Source organism: Parasteatoda tepidariorum, chromosome 4 (assembly GCF_043381705.1).
Source record: "Parasteatoda tepidariorum isolate YZ-2023 chromosome 4, CAS_Ptep_4.0, whole genome shotgun sequence".
NCBI classification, from domain to species: Eukaryota; Metazoa; Arthropoda; class Arachnida; order Araneae; family Theridiidae; genus Parasteatoda; species Parasteatoda tepidariorum.
Window position 1 is genome coordinate 1970305 of NC_092207.1, and position 20339 is coordinate 1990643.

The 20339-nt window shown below is 28.9% G+C and overlaps 2 protein-coding genes across 2 annotated transcripts in view; both read right to left on the reverse strand.

The window, feature by feature from the left end:
• Positions 1 to 1338: 1338 nt before the first annotated feature.
• On the reverse strand, positions 1339 to 3802 carry LOC139425524 (uncharacterized). The gene is made up of 2 exons (XM_071180532.1): positions 3334 to 3802; positions 1339 to 1823 (listed from the first exon to the last, which is right to left on the reverse strand). The coding sequence occupies exons 1-2, from the start codon at positions 3800 to 3802 to the stop codon at positions 1339 to 1341; spliced, it is 954 nt and encodes a 317-aa protein (XP_071036633.1).
• A 718-nt stretch (positions 3803 to 4520) lies between these two features.
• The window catches only part of LOC107449545 (replication factor C subunit RfC4), a 29978-nt gene continuing 14159 nt past the window's right edge, over positions 4521 to 20339 (reverse strand). Inside the window, exons 7-10 of the mRNA XM_043052141.2 lie at positions 18434 to 18591; positions 14096 to 14161; positions 10380 to 10574; positions 4521 to 4694 (exon numbers count right to left, since the gene is read on the reverse strand). Of these exons, the coding sequence (XP_042908075.1) occupies positions 4590 to 4694; positions 10380 to 10574; positions 14096 to 14161; positions 18434 to 18591 (524 nt within the window). The 3' untranslated portion in view covers positions 4521 to 4589. The remainder of the gene's footprint in view (positions 4695 to 10379; positions 10575 to 14095; positions 14162 to 18433; positions 18592 to 20339) is intronic.

The window sequence follows — 20339 nt, forward strand, 5'->3', positions numbered from 1 at the left end:
AGTGCTTACAAGTATTATTTTGTTTCATAAAATTCTCACAATTGACTCGTAAAATCTCTTATTTTTCAAATTGGAAAATAAAGTATTATAGCACATTTAAAATAATAATACATAAACAGGGTAAGGTTAATTACCCCTAACCCCCCCCCCCCCAATGTGGGTACGAGGGGAAAAATTTTCAACTTGTCGCCGTGACAGTCTCCCGCACAGACGGAGGTGGACAGAGAGTATCTGGCACACGCACTGCCCGAGAGGCCCGGCGAAGCCCTTCCGTGGCATTTACTTAAAAACAACAAAAAAACATAGTACTATTTTGGCAACAGCCTGGAGGTAATCGGGCAAAAATACAAAAGTAACTAATTCACCTCTAGAATTAAACGTTTTACAAGTATAATAGTTGTGATTATTCCGACTATTAACTAACAGGTGAAGTTAAACATCTAGATTGATGTTTACAATAAAATATATGAAAAATTCAAGAAAAACATTAAATTAAAGTTTATAAATTGGCCAACGGACCCTTATAAATATTTGAAATTTAATAAAATTAACAATATCTACCATGTGAGACCCAGAATTTACCAGGTGAGAGCTGTCAAAATATAATGGAATTTGCACAAGCTTCATGAAAAATATTTTTGGTCAATCCTCATGACCGAAAACTGGTTGTTTAAAAATTTTAAGTTTAAAATACAGGAAAAATAATAAAAAGATTATAAGGGACAATTGATTAAAGGAAAAAACATGAAGTTAAAGGCTAAAATTATACAATTGACCAAAAGGGTCTAAAAATTCAACATAAAAATTTGTAAAGGATCGAGCATACTCTCAAAGTCGATATAATAAGACAAAAAATTTTAAAAGATTAAAACTGAATATAGCACTTTAAGTAAAAACATCGAAATCACTAAAATGATTAAGAGAAGTACAGTTAAAATAACACAAAAGATTGACATAAAATAGTCAACTTATAAAAAACAGATTAACATTAATACGAAAAAGTTAAAATTTATTGACTAAAAGACACGAGGTCAATAGTACAATGAAGGAACGTTAAAAATTTGTACGAAAAAACCCATTAAAGCTTAAAATAGGCAAGATAAAATCAAAACAATTAAAAATGCAAATAGAGTAAAAAGGTGGTCTAAAATTGTATAAATACACTTTAAAAATTTGGGTCGTGGTCCATAATATAAAAATTACAAGCTGGTCCAGAAATGGAGATATTAATTAGTTGTTAAAAACTTGTGCCAGCAGATCCTCTAGAGCAGTTTTGATTATTTCTCTACATCTATTGTTTGCAAAAATTTGTTGGTCATTTTTATCATGGAATAAATTTTATAGGAGTGCTTGGAAATGATTGCAGAAATATGCTAGATGTTCAAGTGTTTGTTTTTCGTTACAGTATTTACATTTATCGTCTTTGTTAAAAAATCTCTTTTGATAAGTTCCAAACACTCCTTGCCCCGTCAAATATTGATTTAAATAAAAGTTTGCTTGTAGTCTGGTAGTTGACGGGGTTTTAATGAATTTGTAGGTCTGCCGACCTTTACTCGATTCTCTCCATTTCCTTTCCCAGCTCGCCATGATAAGTTTTCTTATGTCAGTTTTAGTCATCTTAGGGGTACTCAGACACCGGAGATCTTTAATGTCTGAACCGATTGCGTTCTTTGCGGCTCTATCTGCCTCCTCATTGCTCTGGATACCAACATGCGCCTTGACCCAATTTAATTCAATGCCCTCTCTCGATTTTCTTTTTGTTTGTTCGATGAGTCTGTAGGAAGGTTCTGGGTCTGCCAGGGCCTGGAGAAAAGAAAGCGAGTCTGAAAAAATGAAAGCTTGCGTAATATTGTTTGTTACAGTCCAATATAGTGCTGCCTCAATCGCCATCAGCCCAGCAGTAAAAATATTGGTATTATNCCCCCCAAATATGGGTATGCGGGAAAAATTTTCAACTTGTCGCCGTGACAGTCTCCCGCACAGCCGGAGGTGGACAGAGAGTATCTGGCACACGCACTGCCCGAGAGGCCCGGCGAAGCCCTTCCGTGGCATTTACTTAAAAACAAGAAAAAAACATAGTACTATTTTGGCAACAGCCTGGAGGTAATCGGGCAAAAATACAAAAGTAACTAATTCACCTCTAGAATTAAACGTTTTACAAGTATAATAGTTGTGATTATTCCGACTATTAACTAACAGGTGAAGTTAAACATCTAGATTGATGTTTACAATAAAATATATGAAAAATTCAAGAAAAACATTAAATTAGTGTTTATAAATTGGCCAACGGACCCTTATAAATATTTGAAATTTAATAAAATTAACAATATCTACCATGTGAGACCCAGAATTTACCGTGTGAGAGCTGTCAAAATATAATGGAATTTGTACAAGCTTCATGAAAAATATTTTTGGTCAATCCTCATGACTGAAGACTGGTTGTTTAAAAATTTTAAGTTTAAAATACAGGAAAAATAATAAAAAGATTATAAGGGACAATTGATTAAAGGAAAAAAACATGAAGTTAAAGGCTAAAATTATACAATTGACCAAAAGGGTCTAAAAATTCAACATAAAAATTTGTAAAGGATCGAGCATACTCTCAAAGTCGATATAATAAGACATAAAAAATTTTAAAAGATTAAAACTGAATATAGCACTTAAAGTAAAAACATCGAAATCACTAAAATGATTAAGAGAAGTACAGTTAAAATAACACAAAAGATTGACATAAAATAGTCAACTTATAAAAAACAGATTAACATTAATAAGAAAAAGTTGTTAAAATTTATTGACTAAAAGACATGAGGTCAATAAAACAATAGTACAATGAAGGAACGTTAAAAATTTGTACAAAAAAAACATTAAAGCTTAAAATAGGCAAGATAAAATCAAAGCAATTAAAAATGCAAATAGAGTAAAAAGGTGGTCTAAAATTGTATAAATACACTTTAAAAATTTGAGTCGTGGTCCATAATATAAAAATTACAAGCTGGTCCAGAAATGGAGATATTAATTAGTTGTTAAAAACTTGTGTCAGCAGATCCTCTAGAGTGGTTTTGATTATTTCTCTACATCTATTGTTTGCAAAAATTTGTTGGTCATTTTTATCATGGAATAAATTTTATCGGAGTGCTTGGAAATGATTGCAGAAATATGCTAGATGTTCAAGTGTTTGTTTTTCGTTACAGTATTTACATTTATCTTTTTTGTTAAAAAATCTGTTTTGATAAGTTTCAAACACTCCCTGCCCCGTCAAATATTGATTTAAATAAAAGTTTGCTTGTAGTCTGGTAGTTGACGGGGTTTTAATGAATTTGTAGGTCTGCCGACCTTCACTCGATTCTCTCCATTTCCTTTCCCAGCTCGCCATGATAAGTTTTCTTATGTCAGTTTTAGTCATCTTAGGGGTACTCAGACACCGGAGATCTTTAATGTCTGAACCGATTGCGTTCTTTGCGGCTCTATCTGCCTCCTCATTGCTCTGGATACCAACATGCGCCTTGACCCAATTTAATTCAATGCCCTCTCTCGATTTTCTTTTTGTTTGTTCGATGAGTCTGTAGGAAGGTTCTGGGTCTGCCAGGGCCTGGAGGAAAGAATGCGAGTCTGAAAAAATGAAAGCTTGCGTAATATTGTTTGTTACAGTCCAATATAGTGCTGCCTCAATCGCCATCAGCCCAGCAGTAAAAATATTGGTATTATCCACTACTCTAGAGGAGTCTTGATCTACTGTTATTCCGTCAATCTTAATGATGACTGCGTATGATGTCCTGAAGGAACTTTTATTGTCTGTCTCCATTCTAGAGCCATCTGTAAAGATCTCCAAACCCTTATCTATTGGGCTGTTATATCCCCAAGTCAAGGCCCGATACGTAGAGGGGTGCACTAAGTCGAGGACATCAAAATTAATGTTGAAATCAAAATCTGGTGGTAAAACATAGACAGGGTAAAGAAAAAAAGGGAAAACCCAGACCCTTTTGAAAACGCCCAATGAAAAAAGCGCCTTTTAAAAACACTAAGCACCATGGTATTTTGATTTACATTTTAACTATAAACAAATTCACAGAGTTTAGACAATTTGTACATGAGAAATCATTCTTTGCTTTCGTGTAATTTGAGTATGACACCAAGAACTTTTTAATACATTTAATTTGAACCTATTATAATCAGTTTTTACAAAACAAATTATTTTTTGATAAGTTATGATGTACAAAATATTTGATATAAAAATTTTATGATTGTTAGCTTAAATTATTTTTTGAAAGAGTTTTTCTAAGAAATTTATGTTTATTTTTTACATCTGACACCACAGTCTATTTATTAAATCCAACACCACAGGCCCATAAGTCTATTCCAAAACTACAGTATTTTAAAGTTACATAATTGAATAAAAAAGCATGTTATAATTATGCTTGTTAAAAAAAATAAAATGAATAATTCCAAAATATTTATAATAAAATGTGTAAGGTAAAATTTAATTTAGGAAGTGTATATAAATAAACATTATAGAAATTCAATTTACAAGGTAAGCAAAAATTTCTTTATTAAAAATACATAGGTTACAATTTATATACTTGATAGGTTACTTATGAGTCAGATTTTGCTTTATTACAGAGGCAGGCTAGAAGACCTGATAACTGAAGCAGGGACTGAACACCTTTAACAATTCTTAGGTGAGCAAAACCAATTTCCTGTGCAAAGAAACAATGAATACCAGTTATGGAAAAATTGTGAACTAAAAAATATTAGTCATCTAATTTGTACAGTTGCCACAGAAGAAAAAAAAATAGTTGCCTAAATAAGAACAAAAATTTATTAAATGACTCATATACCATGATCTTTTTTAAAAAAAGTTCTATACAACTAAAAAAAAATTTACACAACAGAAAATACATACCTAGATAAAAGTTGAAACAGGTAAAAAATTAAAGCTAACGTTGATAGAAGGAAAAAACAATTCATAAAAAAAAATATATTATAAATCAGAGAGAAAAAAATAAAATACACTTAATTAAATGCAATGGGAAACAAATTTTTTGGCATTTTAGACATAAATGATAGTAAAGAATTTGTTTTCTTTTATTCAGAAGCTTCTTAGGCTGCAGGTTGTGCTAACCAACGTATGCTAAAAAAACAGCTAGGAGTACAGAAAAGTCTCGTTTTCTCAAAAATAGTTGCTTTTTTTAAGTTTTATCAGGCAATAAAAAGTTGCAAATAGTCATTTGTGGCAACTCTGCTTGTATAATCATAAAAATTGAAATACAAGGTTTAAAGAAAAAATGTATATGTAAACTTCCATTGGTAATAAAATAACTTTTTTTGGTAATTTAAACCAGACATATATTAAGCTTAGTTTACACTCGTGGAGCTTTCATATTACTTTTTAAATCTAAACTGCTTGACTTACAAAAAAGTAAACTATTTTGCTTGAGCAAAGAATATAAGTTTTGCTTTTTTTGTTTTGGTAAAGGAATTGAATGATTACAACCTTTAAATTTGTTTATTCATTTGAACAGTTAAGCATCATGGTTTCCACTTAGACTAAGAACATTATAAGTAATTATATCAATTTTAGAGTTTGTACAAGAAAATGGATGTTAGTGTCATGATTTGAAAATGACATATATTGTCCTTTTGCGTAAAAATGTCGATTGGGCGTGTTAACCCATTTGGTAATGGAATTATAATAAATGGAATGAGCCTCAATATTGAAACACCATTGCAATGCTGATTGTCCACGGAGAAAAGCCTCAATTTAATGCAAATAAGCATTAAAGTGAAATCTTCTAACTTCGAACTGCCAGCAGAAATTGAAAATTGTTTATTTTGTACAAAGGAAGTAGGCATATTGATTGCTGACAATACTTAATATTGGGTAAAAACTAAGAAAATTTAATCGTAAGTCCAAAGAACAAGTAAAAGATATTTTTACATAGTTATGAATTAGCACATTTAGGCAGAGCTAAGTCTAGATGAAATAACAGCAGGGTGAATAGGTTTAAAAAGGCATTGCCAATTTGCAAAAAATAATAATAATAATTACAGGGGTAATTGTGAGTGCAACTCAAAAATCCTGAAAATTTCTTGAGTAAAATCATTAATGAAGCATTTAAAAAAAATAATGTCTTTATAAATTTAAATCATTGATATTTTCAGAACATTAAATTCTAAATAAATTATATACAGCATACTTTAAATGAATAATTATGTATAAGTTTACTTTTATCTTCAAATCACATTTAGTATTCTACCAGAAAAAATATTTACAAATGAAAGATGCAAAGTATAAATTCTAGTACTAATGTTTTTAAATAAAATATACAAGAATTTTTATACATAAATGTGATCTATGATTTCTTGAAACTTTTGGACCTAGGATTTCCGGAATCTTCCGGAGCACAATCACCTCTGGATTTAACATAATGAGTTAAAATAAGAGTTAATTAATTTAAAAGAAATTTTGTGAATGAAAAGTAATAAAAATATGGCAAATGGGCTGCATAAATACGTACATGTAAAATAGTAAATGTGTGTTTAAGTGTTTGTAGTAATGATTTAATAATAAGAAAAAAATCCTTTATTTATTTATTTTTTTAATTTTGGAGCTTTAAGTATAATATAATTTTTAAAATAATGCAGGAATTAAATAAAATAATATACAGTGCAAAAAATAAAGAGTACTCTGAATCATTTTTTTATCTAATAATCGGATCTCTACGTTCTAAAGGTCTGGTTTCTTAGGACAAGCGCCTTATCTGAGCGTCAGCGGGACGTCAACGTCCCGCTGACGCCAACAAAATACTGGTTTGTTAGCTCAAGACCTGGTTTCTTAGAACTAGCGCCTTATCTGGGCGTCAGCGGAGAGTTGACGTTAGAGCACGCCAAAAAAATACTTTTTTGTTAGCTCAGCTTGAGCAGTCGGTCCAACGCAGACATTATCTCTCATTGCGCATGCGTTAATAACGTAAACAAATATTTATTTTGAATTTGCAATGATTTTTTTATTGTCGACCAGTGTTTTAGAGACCAAATAATGACTTCGTCCAAGAAAAAACACATTATAGCTGAGCTAAATGAAGAGTGCTATGTTTAATGAAGAGGATATGTTTAATGTCAAAATCAAAATCTTGACTGATTTCAGTGTGCTGTTGGATGTTGTCCGCCATTGCTTCTGTGGTTAACGTCACGCTGTAATCCAACTGCAGTTGAGTTGGACGGCAATCGTAGTTCAAGATGAGCGTTCGATGACGTATACTATCAAACTCACAAATGGATCAATCAGAGGTTAGCGCTGATTTCCAGCTTACGGCATCCTGTCCTAAGAAACCAGGCCTTAAGGCTCAATCTTAATGGTTTGAGGGTTTGACCTCAAAAATCGAATTAATTTATGAAATAAAACAAAACCAACACGTACGACGTTTCGAGTTACGAAATAAACAAAAAAGTACTTTCTCTGCATTTACATACCTTTTCGTCAATGGATTCAGATTTCTGATCTACAAAGTATGGGGAGTTGTGAATCGGGGAAATAAGGTTCCAATAGTATGGTTAGGATAGCGATCCAAAGCTTAGACTCCTTAATGTTAATTTTATTTGTCTATTTCGCCATATCGAGAATTTCTTAGGAAATTTAATAATAAACGAAAACATTTAGAATTGTAAGGTATACAATGCAATTTTACATGGTAATTAGAATGTAATTTAGCAGAAGAATCACATCATTGAACTTCACATCGTTTTATTACACAAATATTTATTGGAAAATTCTAATTTTAGAAGGGGCTGGGTCACTTTTTTTTACATAATGAAGGGAAGCCCCGATTCTGCAGTCTTGGTGTGCCCTATGCTGATAACCCTGGCTGAAATTAGCTCTGCATTTAAGAACATTAGATTATATTTCAAGTATATAAATTAATACACATTAATACATATGATCATCAATAAATTAAAATTTTTTTTCTTCTTGGAAACAGGGTTTTAACTCTTTGGCTCAATAGGTTCAATTTCTAACCAGTCTGTTAGTATCAGGCTCATCGTAAATTTTTTTTTTTCTTCCCTTTTCTTCACATGGATGAAGCAAATACAGGCTAGGATAGTTTAATTGAAAAAGCTTTTGACGGCAAGGTTACCTAATGTTAAATCTAGGAGTCACTTAATCTTCTGAATTGTATTCAAAATCACAAGTTTAACATGAAGAACAGCAAATCAGCATTGATAATAAAATATAATTTTCATCCTATCATAAAAAAATTTGAGAATTTCCACCAATGTAGTTTTGTTTCAATTAAATTAAACTTATATTTATTGAATAATTAAAAAATATAATTCTTAAATGTAAGATTCTTTCCATTTAATATACCATCAATTAATTTAAAATCATCCAACATTTAACATAAGCTATATTAATAAATGATCTCAAAAATGTAAGTTCTCCAGATGTCTCCAAAAGCTCAATCTTATATTATTCTTTATTCAACTGTCTTTCCCCAAAATTCTTTTTAAAAAAATATTTTTCAATCTATATTGAAATACATAGAAAAATTTAAAAATAAATATATTAACATCTGTGCAATATAAATATAATTAGAATTATATCATATAGTTTCTACAACTACAACAAGATCTTGTTTAGTTGTTTTATAGAAAATTATATGATTTTCATATTGTTTTGCAAGAATGATATAATACTTAGCGTGGTTATAAATACAATTTTTACTAAATAACTGATTGGGTTACGAATAAAGTTTTCATGGGTAGCCTCGAAATGGCAGAGTAATAAAGAGTCAGTTTTTGTTCGACCCACTATTAAAGGGGGGTCAAAAAATTGCTTCTTTTATCCCCAGTAATCTTGGAACTTTTCTCTCTGTTAGTGGTTGTTCTACCCGGTAGTAGATGGAACTAGTTTCTAAAGAAGAGTGGAATGTGTTTTTCAGTTGCACTATTAAATTATTTTTTCAATACCTACAATAGAATGTATGTACATGTCATTCCCTGTAGAATTTTTTCGAGCTATTTGCAACAAAACTCCACTCAAATATCTTTTTGCAATATACTCTCAATAATAACAAAAATACTATATAATTTTCTTTTTTTTAATTGAACATCTAATAATTTTTTATTCTAATATTATGGGTGATATTTTTGCATTTTGTTGGGGGGGGGGACGCACAAATTATTTTCTCCTTTGCATTTTGTAAATAATCATCACAATAAAAAATCAGAAACTCAAAAGTAGTAATTGCCGAAAAAAAGATTGATGATGAAATCATCCGAATCGGACTCCTCAAATGTATGTTTTGTTTCGAGATTAGGTGGTGGCAATAAATAATATCCTATTTAAAAACTATGGAGAAATCAATAGCAATAACTGCCAAACATTTGATAAAATCATTGCATTAAAAAGTATATACTCAAATGGACTATTTTCCATATTGTTTAAAATATATTGGGATATTTAAAATCCAGGTGAAAATTAATAACTGCCGAAAATACAATCGGAACATTACACCGATTTATCATACTAAATTGAGTGCGTCAAAAGTGATTACCTAAATGCATGATTCAAACATTACTTTAACTTTTGTAAATTTATGAAAAAAGTAATTCTTGTCACTTTTCAAAAGAAAAATCATTCTGCAATAACTATGTAACATTCCCTGCGATTCTGCCACGTGGATGTGATATATATGAGTACTTCAATGTAGGAGGTGAAAGAAAGCCTTTGCAGGTATGGAAAACTATGTAGAAAAAGATAATACTAACCATGGTTCCCTTTAGAGAACCTAGTTCGGGTGAATGAAAAGTTAAATAAGTAAACATGGTTAAGTTTGAGAAGGGTTCAGCTTCTGAGGAGTGTTTACCTGAAGAAGACAAATACCACAACGGGTAGTTCTAAGCATTCGAATCATTAAGCGATTCTTGAAGGTTGGTGAAAAGCAAGCAGGCAGCAGAGCTTTTTTTGTATTAAAGTAACCTTTAATGCTCTTTTTAAAAAAAACATTTAACATGAAAAAATATAATCTGAGAAAATATCCTTAATATACAGAAACATTAATGATGGGATCAAATTAAATTCACTAATAGTTCTGATAAACGAAAGAGCAGGGGAAAAAAAGTTTTTTTCGTTAAGATAGTCTGATAATTTTAATTCAATGTAATGGAAGAATAAGTTTTTTTCTCTCGTTTAGATTAATATGTTTTTAATATTTACTTTTTTTATTATTATTTATCTTTTACTCCTTAATAAATTTATCTTTATTTTACTTGCATGCTTCATTGCATATAATTTGGTAAAAAGTCAGTCAGTTCAAAACAGCTTTATATTTTTAGATGACATTTTTTTTAACAAAATAATGTGTAATATTAATAATACTTACTTTGATAAATTGAAGCTTCAAGAATTCAGGCATATCATGGGTTTTGCAAACCCTGAAAATGTTTGTAATTATATCTTCACATGCATAACCAAGTTTCCAAAGATGAAGAAGTATTTTGTAGGCTTCCTCCAATTTGGATTCAACGCAAAACTGAAGCATATTTTTTATAAGCAGAGGATGGGGCTCATCACAAACCTGTAATCAATCAATAAAGATTTCCTAAATAAGATAGATAAACTTCCCCATGCTTCATTGTATATGCTAATATATCAGAGAAGTTTCCCGATTGTGCTAAGAACTATAAATTTTTTTGTCTTATCAACGTTTGTATTGGGCAATTACAAGAAATTCTTCTTTTTTTATTATTATTTTATCCCTAACACTTCAGCACAACATTCAGAAAAATAAATTAGCAAAAAATAAATGAACAATAATGATAAATTATTTTTATCATAATTGTTTGTCCATAAATATCCTACAACATGCAGAAATAAAGAAAATATTTAAGAAAAAAAGAAAATAAAGGTATGTTCACATTTAGCCATCAAAAATTGTGGAATTTTGAAATTCCCTATTAGAGGTTACAGGTGCCCAGGGTATGATTTCATTTTTTAAAATCATTAGCAAAGTTTGCTACTGCTAAAATGTACTAGTGGCAAAACTAGGGTTGATGCAATTTTTCTTTTTAAACTTTGCAACAAGAGTATTGCAACACATTTTTTATTTCTGCTTAACGAACTTCACAGTATTTTGTTATTTAATTTGATTATAATTTATATTTGTAACCTAGTATTAGATTTAAATAAAAAAAAAGAAAGAAAAAAGGAATTTTTATCGAATAATTTATTACTCCAATAAATTAAGATTGGCATGAACCTGATTCTAAAAGTATTAGATTTTGTAACTGATACTTAAGTGTACTAGCATTTGTTTGTAACTGACACCAAAAAAAAAAAAATTTCAACTCGGGTGTCTATATTTTCGATATATAGTGCATGTACATAGTGTACCAAAATCAGGGTTCGCATTTTGTCTGGAAGAAACTTATTTCTTCCAGAAAAAAATCCAAGAGAAAGTGGAAAAAACCAGAAGAAACTAACAATGATCAACACAATTGTTTAGTGATAAATATTACAATATTATTTTAAAATAAAAAAAATTTAATGATGTACAAAAGTGTATGAATTATTAAAAAAAAAAAAAACTAGTTTTATATAATTTATTGTAGTTTCAAAAAGAATTTTGAAATTTGTGCTACAATAAAATAAATTTTTTATTCGGATTTCATTTATTCTTATTTTTTATTTTCTAAATATTCTGCCATAAGGAAAAAAAATATATAAATAAATAAATAATATTCATATAAAAATTATAAATAAATAATACTCATATAAATAAATATTCATATTTTTTATTTCTTTCTATTCATAACATTAAAAAGGCTGTAAAACTTCAATTCTCTTTAATTGTAAATTTATTTATGAATTAAAATTTTAAGTTATATTTTATAAATTATAACCATTTAATAAGTTTATAAAGTATGCAAAAATAAAATATGTATTAAAAATATCTATTTAGAAATACTTTTTGCATGGTTTCTTCTATTTCTTCCACTTGGTATTGTAAAGTTATTATAAATTATGTAGTTATAATAAATTACAGTTTATGGTTATTAATATTATCAACCAAGTTTATATATTTTGTTATGTGACACACCAATTACATAATTTTTTTAAAAAATTTAGTAATTATGTTATTTAATTCAACCAAAATTCACGCTCATGAAAAAAAAGAATAACATTAATTAAATAGGTGATTGCATGAATTTAATATTAAAGGAATTAAAAAAATAGAACATATTGTTCAGAGTTTGTTCTAATATGTTACCTACATTCAACTATTTAAAAGGATAACATCCAAGTATGTCACATGGTTAGAACGCAAATGTGCAAAAAAAAAAAAGAAAGTCCAGAATTATTTACGTTTTATAAATGAAAAAAGTGGTTGGCCACCTATTTGCAAGTTTAAAACATTTTAAATAGACTAATAGTTTTCAATTTTAATCAAATTCTACAGATTTCAATAAAAATCCAATAATTATATAACACAACAAAAGTATACTTTTTCTAATAGTTGATGCAGTGGTTATTGAAAATATTCCGTTTCATTTTGATTTTCACCTGGCATCTGATTTTTGTTAGACTTTAATTCGATTTTTCCTACAATATGAAAAAAATTGGATATCACGGAACTTCAGCATTTTAGTAAAGCGCAAAAAAAAATTGTGACGGTTTAATCTTTTGGATGGTTTCAGGAATGAAACAACTTAAGTGGTCATTTAAAGAATTTAAACATTTCTTTAGTATTTCTTCATTTATAGTTTAAGAGAACATATATAGCTAAGTTGAGTTAATATTATTGCATCAGAGCCGTGGTTGCTCAGGGGATAGAGCGCTCACTTCCCAATGAGGTGAACTGGGTCTGAATCCTGGCAATGACTGGTTGATCTGAATTCCACATCTTGCACTGACCACAGTGCTGACGAGAAATATCCTCAGTGGTAGATGGATCATGGGTAGGGCTGCAGGTCTGTCGCCGCACAAATTTCTGCAAAATTGCCCTCTTTTTTTTCTAAAATCCGCAAATTTCTCAATGTTTTGATTTGCACGAAAATTGCTTACAATTTGAATTCTTTTTCACTTATTATTTTTATTTAACAGAATTTTTTACTTTTCTGAAGCTTTAAATTGAATATGTAAAATTGATTAGATATTTAGGGGAGTGAATCAATAGCAAATTGACAAGAAAATAGTTCAGAGATAATCCCAATCTTGTTAAGTAAGGTGGTCTTTCTACACTTAGAGAGGGTAATAGACTGATAGGATTACCTCCCTGAAGTCAATAAGAGTACAATAGAAATTGGAATCACAAAAAAAGGAAAATGTTATAAATCATATCTTTGACATAAAAATTGTAACACAAGCTATTGCACTGGGCAATGAAATTTCTACTGCCTTTCTACATATCCAGACAATTTTTCCTGGACAGCTTCTTGCGATTTCTTAAATAGGGCGCAGAAAGATCGTATAGAAAGTATAAAAATGTATTAAGTGATGAAAGACGAAGCATAAATGAGAATAATCTAACAATGTACAATACTTTGTACCAAAACTATGTTCATTTAAATAAAAATATTAATATTACTTGAAATTAAAAGAAATACTTTTGTTACGTATTTTTTAATTATTTGCGCAATTTCTGTCTTTTGCACCATTTATATATAAAAAATTTTTATGTTTAGAATCTGCGTAATTTTTAAAATTTCCCGAGAATTTCGGTTTTTTTCCCCGTGACAAACTTGCAGCCTCTAATCATGGGTTAGAGTCACCTTGCCATCAGGCTAACCAGGTTTTCCATTCCATGTAATGCAGCTGCAGGTTAGTTCCATCAATAAGTCCTCCACAAAGGACTTTCTCAGAATATTTGATCCAGGAGTTCCCTTGTCTTCTGGATTAGGTTCAAAATGACAAAGGTATGGAGTTGAACATTGGTAGCCGTAAACTGAAAATTTGGTCAGCTGCTTAACGACGGTTATAAAATAAAATATTATTGCATCTAACATTAGAATTTTTACAAAACATTTAGGTTAATATAAAATGTAGTAAAAATAATCACTTTACAAACAAAAATAAAAAATAGGCAAAATATTGCCTTACCTTAAATACATATTCACTACTAACATGACCAAACCCAGAAAAGGTAGACTGCAAATTATTCAAAGCCTAAAACAATGAATTAAAATTATAATTAGCACAATGAAAAAATAAATTTTTTTCCAACATTTTTCTACTTGTGATATTTATAGATATTACAGATATAATTAATTCTTAATCAACAGCTACATAAATAAAATTAGTTTTTTTCTCTTTTTTTTTTCTTTTTACATCCAGAGATAGAATAAATTTCACTTAACAGGGTTCTGACCCAATTCTTTTTAAAAAATTCAAGGACTTTTAAGGACCGAAAATCAAATTTTTAAAGGTCCTATACAGTAATATAGTTAGTATGTTAAAATACATGCCAACCAGATTTTATAATTACACAAAAGCAGAAATAGTATATTTTTAAAGCACGATACTTAATTAACAAAAAAAAAATGTCTTCATTAAATTAATCAAGTTTACATCGTTTAATAATGGTAGATTGTTTAATATGCACAGCCAACAGCTACCAATGCAAATGTCTCATAGTTACATATAGATCAGAATATATCTGTTTTAAATCACTTTGAAGACTATAAAAAAAATTTCCAATTGACATTGGATACCTCTCAACTTTTATTAACTGGCATCAGACAGTGAAACTTTTCATGAAATAAATGAAGCTAGTTAGAATTGAAAAATAATATTACATAAAACAAGCATAATAAATAAATAACTGATAGAATTTGTTATGCAACTGCAGTTAATAAAATACAAAGAATTTTCTTTTTAATTTGTTAAATCAAATTTGAGGTTATCGAAAATGTATATTAATAGATAAAATATCAAGATATATATAATTTAGCATATCTGTTTCAATTTTAAGAATAAAATACTGATTTTGTTACTTTAGAATAATAATGCTACTTAAGCATAATTTTTAAGTCGCAAGTATATGACTCATGATATGCTGTGAGTGAATCGAAATTATATGAAACTTGAAGTCAGTCTAGGAAATTGTAATAAATCATGTATCACAATGAGCGATTTGCAAATTAAACTATGAAGTATCTTTCTAAAATAGGGACAATATGAATAGCAAATGATACAATTTGAAAAACGCACAAACTAAGAAGTCATAAATCGGGATGAGTGTTACATAAATGATTTTAATCTGAATCCTGCTGGATGATTTGTTAACCACTTTAATATGATAATAATTTGCTAAATAATTTTCCAGTGAATAGCGATGCATATATTGGCAAACACTATATTGCAAATTACAATTTGTGATACTATAAGCACTTAATTGAGAATAGCAATAAGTAATTTATAAATCATTCTGATGAGAATTGTGAATAGTGATTCTTAAAGCTCTCTTATGGAAGTTGCAATGCATAATTCTTAAATGCTTCTAATACGATTCCCAATGTGTGATTGAATGAAACCACTTGAATGAGAATTGCAATGCATGATTTGGAGATAACTTAAATTGGTTCGGAAGTCACATTTGCGATGTGTTTGAGAAATTACTTTAATATGAATTACAATGTGATCTATAAAACGAGTTAATATGAATCACGGTGCGTTATTTGTTAATCACTTTCATGCGAATCGCGATTCGTAGTTTAAATGAATTCTGATGGGTAAATAATTAATCACTTTAATGCAAATAATGCTTATTCATAATTCACGAAATTTGAAGAACTAAATTTTACTTATTACCAGTAAAAAAATCGGAAAAATTAGAATTCACTTTCCCTCTTTTTCAAGCAATAAAAATTGCAATTAATTAATGCACGATACCATTGGTTAATACTAGACATGGTTTCCTTCAATATATTTTTTTTGACAATTGATTTCACCCACCCCCTACTTGTATTTTGCCATCCAATCACAATCACAGGAGAAGTAAATAAGGCTATGGGTCTTGAATTCTCACTTGGCTGACTTTAACTATCCTTCAGAAAATGGCAAATGGATAAGGAAGGAAGAATAATGATTTGAATTTCTATCAATTCCACTTAATTAATCAATTAATTTTTTTTGCGGTTTTTTGTAAGTATGAGTTGTTTTAATTTCAAGAAAATCAAATACTTTTTAAGTACACTATCACGATAATCAAGGACTTTCAAGTACCTTGGGAACTCTGTTAAATATACAGTGAACCACAAAAAATTTAACATTAATAATTTATATGTTACATTGTATATTTAATTTCAATTAAAAAATATAACACCTCAATACAGAGAAAAAATGGTAGCAAAGACTAAAGAAATATATCATATAACAGAGAAAAAAAATATTTTTAAAAATAATAACATTTTGTATCACTTAAACACAAAAAATAATTTTTGTTTTAATTCTGCAATTTGGAAGTTAATAGCAGACGATTCTATGAAAAATCCTTGATTAATTTTTGTTAATTATCTACCCTATTTGTACCTGCATGATGTGAAAGATGCAAAAATGAATAAGAGGAAAGAATAAAAAATATTTAAATAATATTATAGTTAAAACATTTTATTTAAAATATCAATGAATTATCAATAAGAAAGTATACATTTATTTAAAATAAAATGCTATTTTCCTAAATGTATTTAAAAATACTGCAGAGGTGAAATCATAATAAATAATCCAACTTAATTAATAAATCATAATCATTAAAGATAAACTTGATACTAATATTAATATTTAATGCAAATTAAATAAAAAGTAAACTTAATTTATCTGAGCTTATACCATATTTGATAATAAAATTAAATGTTAAAATTTAGTTATTAATACATTTATTAGTATCTCTGCAATACACAGATATTCTGCACCATAGATACTAGTTCACAAAAAAAAAAAAAAACTTTTCAAAAATACTAAATCAAAACAAAAAACTAATAAATATATAAGCACTATTAATTCAATAGTAACTGGCGTTGTCTTAATGGCAATGGCATTTGTAATCATTGAATCAGTCATGTGCAATCACTCATCATGCAATAAATTTAATTTTCTAATTTATTCGATTGTTTAAGAACAAGCCATTGTTTAGTACATTCCTCTTGGGACATTTGCTTATGGCTTCAATTCAGTGGAATCTTAAAACAATATACGTTTTTTTTTAACTTACAAGCAAAAACATGCCAAAAATTGAGAATCTCAAAATGTAAACATTGAACGAACTTATGTTAACACATGCTATGATGTCACATCACATGATTAGAGCTATTTTGGCACTGTTGCAAATTAATTCACAGGATTTTTTTTCTTTTTTCTGTGCAAGTATGGGCATTTAGTTCATGCGAGTGGAACACCTACAGTTTACAAAAGGGAAAGCTCTTTTCTATGGAAAGTCTATTTACAGGGTACGTAGCCAAATCTTTCAACAAAAAATAAGCACCTATTAAGTACTTTTTAAGCAGTAAAAATTTTTTAAGCACCATATACATCAACAAAATGTAAAATACTTTTTCAAGACTTTACATGATCATGATAAAATAATTAGTTTCTGATATGAAGAACTCTTTTCTTGATTATATTAGCCACCACAAAAACATTGAAAGATTTTTCGGCTCGATTTCGGAGGATAGAAAATGAAACCTGAAATTGAGAATATCTTGCAAAATGCAGCATAGTTGCAAGAGAGAGCAAGAATCTTACCGAACCCAGTTCAGTACATGCACCTCCAAGAATTTAATCAAACATGTAAAATAATTGCTTTCATATGACATGCACCGACGGGATGCTGAAATAGATTGTGGATGACTGAATTGTGAAAACGTTAAATAGAACAATGGGAAAAGCAACACTCTTGCATAATACATTGCAAAAATTGAAACGCTAAAGAAAAAAAAATCTCATTTTCGAAAGGGAAAAAGTTAGCACTTTTTAAAAACTCCCCATGAAAAAAAAGCACCTTTAAAGGTTTTAAAAAAATTAAAATCGAAAATAGTCACCTTTAAGCACTTTTATAAAAATGTTATGCACCATGAATTAAGGTTGGGAGCACCTCATAATTGATCCATAGTTCTTAGTTGACACCAAATCGAAACATTTTCAAAAAATAAAAAATAATAATTTTTAAAAAAAGGATTATTTTGGAGTTTAGAGGAGCGAGCGGTAATAACATTTAAAAACGGGGAAACTCTGGGTAAACTGGAGCAGTTGCCACGACTGTTGTTAGAACTAATTTGAACCGTGGGTGAACTCTGTAGAGAAAAAAAAGATTTCATGTTCATACATATCAGTTCCATAGTATTTTAAAACATCTACAGCTTATTTCTGCTACCAACAAAAAGCAAGAAACTTAAGGGCTCTTAATACAAAAATGGAGTAACTACTTATATAAGAAGTAACAACCTGTCTCATGTCACCTTGTGCAGTAAATATAAGAGCCTCCAGACCATCATCAGTATAGCTTACATTTTCTCTCTTACACACTTCCATAATTTTTGTGAGTATTTGAAGATCAGAAAGTTTTCCAAATCGTACCATAGCACATCTCGATTGAATTGGTTCTACAAGGAAACACATATCTCTTAAGGAAACAAACAATTTAATTTATGCAAGCACAACTATAGATTATTGGTTACGTACAGGCTATGAAGACCATGCATAGCTGCCAACATGGATAGGAAAGAAATCCAGTAGATTTTACGAAATAATATAAATTTCATGATAATTGTTGCACAATGTACCAAATACACAATAGGGAATTTTACTAGTCATCAAAATAGAAAAACTGCAATATTTTCAAGCTATGATTGACAGTAAACAAACTTGAAATGTTATGTATTAAGTTTACTCATAATTTTAAATATTAATAGGTATTTAATTCATCAAAGATAGTTAAAAGATTCCTTTAATTTATTTAAAAAGAAAGTTCTGTATAAAAATAAATGGATCATTTTAGAACAAAAAAAGTTTGGAACTGATTTCTATAAATGAGGTTTGTGTCATTATGTATTGGTAATACTTATTTTAATATTGAAGCAATAATCTATACAAAAATTCTATTTCAACAGGGATTTTTTTTTTAGGAAACTTACTCAATTTTAGGGAATTTTCTAAAATATAAAAAAATCAGATGAATTTTAATTAAAACCAGTAGCCCTACTGGAAAATCCAGTAGAGTTGACAGCTATGACCATGTCAAATATCGGCAAAATTAATTATCAGAACAAAATGCAAAAAATCAGAGCAAAATATTTTTATCAGGAAAGTTAGGAATATCAGGACAACAATGAACCCAACATTACGTATATTATTTCTTAGATGTATTAGAAATTAGATCGTCTTGTTAACGTCTTATGTTTTATCAGTAGCCGATGACCTGTGCGAACAAGAATTTGGAGTTGGTTCTACTAGTTGGTTAGCTTGGCTTCATGGGTCTTGCAAGTGATAAGCATTTATAATTACATCTTAACACTTTTAGATGTGTTACAAATTAGATCGTCTTGTTAACGTCTTATGTTTTATCAGTAGCTGATGACCTGTGTGAACAGAGTTGGTTCTACAGGTTGGTTAGCTTGGCTTCACGAGCCTTGTAACTGTTAAGTATCGATAAATCCATATCATCTTAAAATTCCATACACAGAAGAGAAAAATGTGATCCTGAATTATCAATAAGCAGCTTGCTTTCTTTCAATGAAAGTATAATTAAAAACTACAAAAAATTACAGTTTTTAAATTTATTACAATTAATTTTTTAAAAAAACTTACAATTTAAAATGGAGAAATTCTAAGTGAGAAAAAGATTTAGATCTTTTAAAAAAAAAAATTTTATTATTTTTTTAAAAATTTCTTCTAACTTATTAGTGGTTAAATAATTTACTTAAAAACAAGGATGCAAGTATGTTTCAAAATGTTTCACATCAGATTAAATTCTCCAATACACCTCAAATGTAACCATAATATACAATATATAATTATTACTTTAACTGTAAAATAATCTCTCCTCTTATTTTTTAAAATCTATTTCGAAAAAAAAAACTATTTTTAATGATCTATCTCACTTTCCCAAAGTCATCAATCTTTTAATAAACAAATAATGGATTTTGCCTTATTTAAATAAAAGAAATAATTTTTTTAAGAGTTATATTTCATACAGCGAACTTGATATCACTTATAAAAAGTTACATGTACTAATTGAGTAATATAATTTTATTTAAATCTGTGGGAAGGATTTACAACAAACTAATTCAATATTTTGAGAATGTTTCTTATTAATTAATGTTAACTTGTCTCCTTTCTGCATGTTTAAAAT